The sequence below is a fragment of the Lactuca sativa genome, chromosome 8 (genome assembly GCF_002870075.4).
Source record: "Lactuca sativa cultivar Salinas chromosome 8, Lsat_Salinas_v11, whole genome shotgun sequence".
NCBI lineage: Eukaryota > Viridiplantae > Streptophyta > Magnoliopsida > Asterales > Asteraceae > Lactuca > Lactuca sativa.
In genome coordinates, this window is record NC_056630.2 from 197910942 (window position 1) to 197915038 (window position 4097).

Genomic DNA, 4097 nt, shown 5'->3' on the forward strand with positions numbered 1-4097 from the left:
TAAATGAATAAATAAAAAACCTACATACAAATATCATCTCCCATATATATATATATATATATATATATATATATATATATATATATATATATATATATATATATATATATATATATATATATATATATATATATATATATATATATATATATATATATATATATATATATATATATATATATATATATATATATATATATATATATATAGGAAGAAAAGATCAAGTCAAAGATAGAGATACAAGAGGCCCACATATGCAAAATTAACAGGTGAAATTAGTAGTTATATAGATTTGTCTAAGTACAAAATAGAATATTACAAAAGTGCTTTACTAGTTCTTGCACATAACCAACCCAACATAAAATAAAATAAAAAATAAAAAACCAATCTTTTTGAAGTAAAATAAAGATGCTTTTTTACACTATCTCCAACCAACCATCTAAAATTACAACAGTAAAAATTTTGTATAACAGATAAATCCAATAAGTTTCTGTTTTATAAAAAAGGCTTTTTTGATCATCTTTGCAGCTTTCCAATCGAATGCAAATAGATGGAAACTGAAACAACACTGTCAACAAACACTTATTATTAATTCATTAATTAAATAAAGAATCATTAATTAATTTAGATAAATAATAAAAATGATTTGCTTACGTGGATCCAAGGAAGAAAGCCAGAGATAGATGAAAATTGAACAAAAACACAGAAACAACCGCTGTCACTAGCATTGCTACAGAAGTTGAATAAACCTGCAATAATGGCAAAACTGTAAATACCAATAATGGCAATACTGTAAATACCAATCAACTTACCTTCACAATATTGTCAGCATACTTCATCACCATGGACACAGCAATCCCACTGCAAATAAATTAAACATTTTTATTTTTATTTCAATTAAATCTTATTTTAAAAAAAAAAAAAAAAAAGCATATCTTTCAGATCTTGGTATAAATAAAATACCTTAGGGCATGGTTGATAATCATGAGAACTGTAATCAGTGAATATCCATGGAAAAATCCCCTGCACAAAAGACAAAAATTGTAGTTAATGATGTATTGATAAAAAGATGAGAAGGGCATTTACGTCTTTTTACACAGAGTATAAGAAACATACTTGTTGACAACAGCATCAAAATCTTGGATAATGATTGCAACAACATTGAAAGCCATCCCAAAAACATATAACCAGAAATTCTGCACATTTATGTTCCTCGAAGGACGTTTCTTTATTATAGCCTGAAAATAGATATGAGTTAAACGCATGTGAAATGACCATTTTGCCCCCCATTAAGTAACTACTGGACCTTATCCTAAAAATCAACAAACTACACTGTTTACCTCTGTGTAGACTCCAGCAAAACCACTTAAAAGTGCCATGATCTGGAAAAGAAATAATTGAGTACATATCAGAATACTAATTATTTTAATAAAAAAAAATATTTGTAATATGACATTAATAAGTTGAAAAATACAAGGACTCACAATGGCCATTATCCAACCTACGAAAGGAGTCTGAAGCACATGATCAGAACTGTTAATGAAAAGTGAAACATAATCATAAAGAATTAAAGAAATCAACGATACTATTATAAAAAGAATTGAATAAAGATGAACTGTTTGTTTATGGAAATTCACATCCAATTCAGAAACAATATAAGAAAAAAAAATTGTATACTGAAGATAATCAAACTTACGAAGGGTTAAGTTGTGCTGTTGTGCACCCTGCACAAAGTAAAATGAAAGCAGCCCATTGGATCTCACTTAACCTATGAAAAGTTAAAGTCAATTGAATTCAAACAAAAGTCAATATGTGAAGTAATCATCACTCATCATGAGGATTTACATAAAGGATAGAGGAACACATACTTCTTCTTGAGAATTATACGATACAACACACCAGTGCTGATGATATTCAGGTTTTTCAAGATTTGATACCCTGGAGCATCCACATATGCAAAGATATAGTACTACAAAATACAGACATGCATCAGAAAGAATTCAATTCAATTCAATACAATTAATAATGTCAGATTGAAAAATGATAAAAAGATAAAAAGATAAAAACCAACCTGGAGCAAGTTTTTTACAAGGTAAAGTGCTGCAGGAATGGGGTAAACACTAACTTCATCTACTGTTGTACTCAACCTGATGAAAAGAGTGAGTTTCATACTTTCATAATGCAATGAAACAATGGGACAGATTTAATTTTGAAGAAAGATTATTGAAGAAACCTGTTATCTTCAGTCACACCTTCAGTTCTCCATATTCTACCCAAGGCCAAAAGCGATAGTGCACATTTCAAAGCCTCAACCTGATTCCAAAGCAAGGAAAATGGAGGTCTAGCATAAGACAATATAAGAAAGAATTCTCAATCAGAGTATGGAGCAAAAAGTAGAGGTTTTTCACTTGAAATCCTGGAAAAAAAAGTTCCTCACCAAAAAGTTTGCTGTTGTGACACTGTACTCGTATCTTCCAGCTCTTTTGGACCAGACAATAAGTATAGCTTGGGAGCTTGTTAGAAAAGTTAATGCTAGTGTCACCATAGACCTATTGCAATCAAGAGAAGGAAATACAGATCATGACATACGAAATCTTATAGCATATAATGAAATTGGCAATGATATGGTAGAGAGTTAGAGACTACTACTTACTTCATCTTCCACTTTGTTTTGTCATAAGGTGCAGGACCTGAAAATGTCAGCACAAACCTTCAGGACAAAAGGAAGACAAAACTCCTACAAGATGACATTTTAGTATTTTACAACACATGTATAATCTGAAAAACTGTATGATACCATCTAAAATAGCTTTTCCGCGTAAGCTCTCGAGGTCTTCGGTAGCAGGATTCACATCCTTATCCTACAAGGTAACATTACATTACATTACACTGAATATGTGGACTCAACAATACTGCAAAGAAGCAGATCGAGGTCGAATCTAACCATGAGGATGAGATATGTGTTGTTTAATTCGACTTAACCGACAAAATCGATGAGAATGCAGAGAGCCCCAAATTATATAAAGAGTATGATAAAATAAGAGAAAGAAATCTAGGGCGTAGAACATGGAGAAGAAGAGAACAGTGTTCGAACCTGATCTTTGATCCTTCTGTACTCCATTACAACGTTTCAATTTGAATTTCGCAGTACAAAACTGGATCCAGACCGATGTCGGTTGGAGGAGAGTGTATGAGCAGCTGATGAACTCGATGGCCGAAACAAGCATCAACGGTGGACGGAGTGATCTCTATTCTCTACTGGTAGTATCTCAGAGACTAAAAAGAGTAACTTGTAAATGGATGTAATTTGATGCTTGAATCAAGGTGTATTTTATTGTTTAGATATGATTTTTTGATTTAAAGTGTAATTGTCGTAATTTGATTAATTGAATTGGTTTATACGATCTAAAGGATTTAATATAAAATAAGGTTTCATTATTTACTTATGTAACAATCTTTTTTTTTATTTGTTTTTAATTTGTATAATCATGTTTATTTTTGTATGAAATGTGTAATGGCCGAGAGTAATTCATCCATAAAACCATATCAGTTTTTTTTTTCTTTTTTTTCTTCTCTAACATATGGGAATGGTTCTTTCTAACATCTCCTTTCCATAACATTTTAATACAACTCATGATGCCCATGACAATGATGAAAGGAGAACGAAAGAAACAAGCAAGCTTGGAGAGCACAACCCGAAGGAACCTCTTTCCCTAGCTATTCGGATATGTGTTTCCAACGAGAATGAAGACGATGTCTTTTTTCCGCCATTGTGCTTCAAGATAAGGGTGTTGATCGGGTATAATTTTCGGATTTCGGATAATTCGGGTTTTTTTTTAAAATACTACTCGATATCCGACCTATATTACACTTCGGGTACTCGGGTTCGGGTAGATCAAGTTTTACATATACCCTTATACATGTGCACTACGTTTTCTTTATGATATTTTTGTTTTACAAATTTTTTTTCTTTTGAAATTGACTATTGATAATTTATCGATACTCAAATATTAACTATGTAAGTTAATGGATCAATATAAGTTTAATAGTTATTATAGCTAATGTATCAGTTTTTTTTAAAAGATCGGGTATACCCG

At 31.0% G+C, this 4097-nt stretch overlaps 1 protein-coding gene across 1 annotated transcript; it reads right to left on the reverse strand.

The window, feature by feature from the left end:
- Positions 1 to 255: 255 nt before the first annotated feature.
- LOC111896204 (CMP-sialic acid transporter 2) lies at positions 256 to 3329 on the reverse strand. Its single transcript, XM_023892220.3, has 15 exons — positions 3095 to 3329; positions 2798 to 2861; positions 2654 to 2690; positions 2438 to 2549; positions 2234 to 2313; positions 2072 to 2147; positions 1869 to 1969; positions 1697 to 1768; positions 1485 to 1533; positions 1341 to 1382; positions 1117 to 1238; positions 964 to 1023; positions 813 to 861; positions 655 to 749; positions 256 to 568 (listed from the first exon to the last, which is right to left on the reverse strand). Exons 1-15 carry the CDS (start codon positions 3119 to 3121, stop codon positions 517 to 519), a joined length of 1038 nt encoding a protein of 345 aa, XP_023747988.1. The 5' UTR covers positions 3122 to 3329; the 3' UTR covers positions 256 to 516.
- Positions 3330 to 4097: the final 768 nt, after the last annotated feature.

Excerpts from the sequence above, each read along its gene's own strand:
- LOC111896204 (XM_023892220.3), bottom strand. The coding sequence starts at position 3,121 with ATGGAGTACAGAAGGATCAAAGATCAG. Across the intron at positions 862-963 it reads ATTATCAACCATGCCCTAAG|TGGGATTGCTGTGTCCATGG; the intron begins GTATTTTATTTA and ends ATTTATTTGCAG. Across the intron at positions 569-654 it reads GCTTTCTTCCTTGGATCCAC|TGTTGTTTCAGTTTCCATCT; the intron begins GTAAGCAAATCA and ends GTTTGTTGACAG.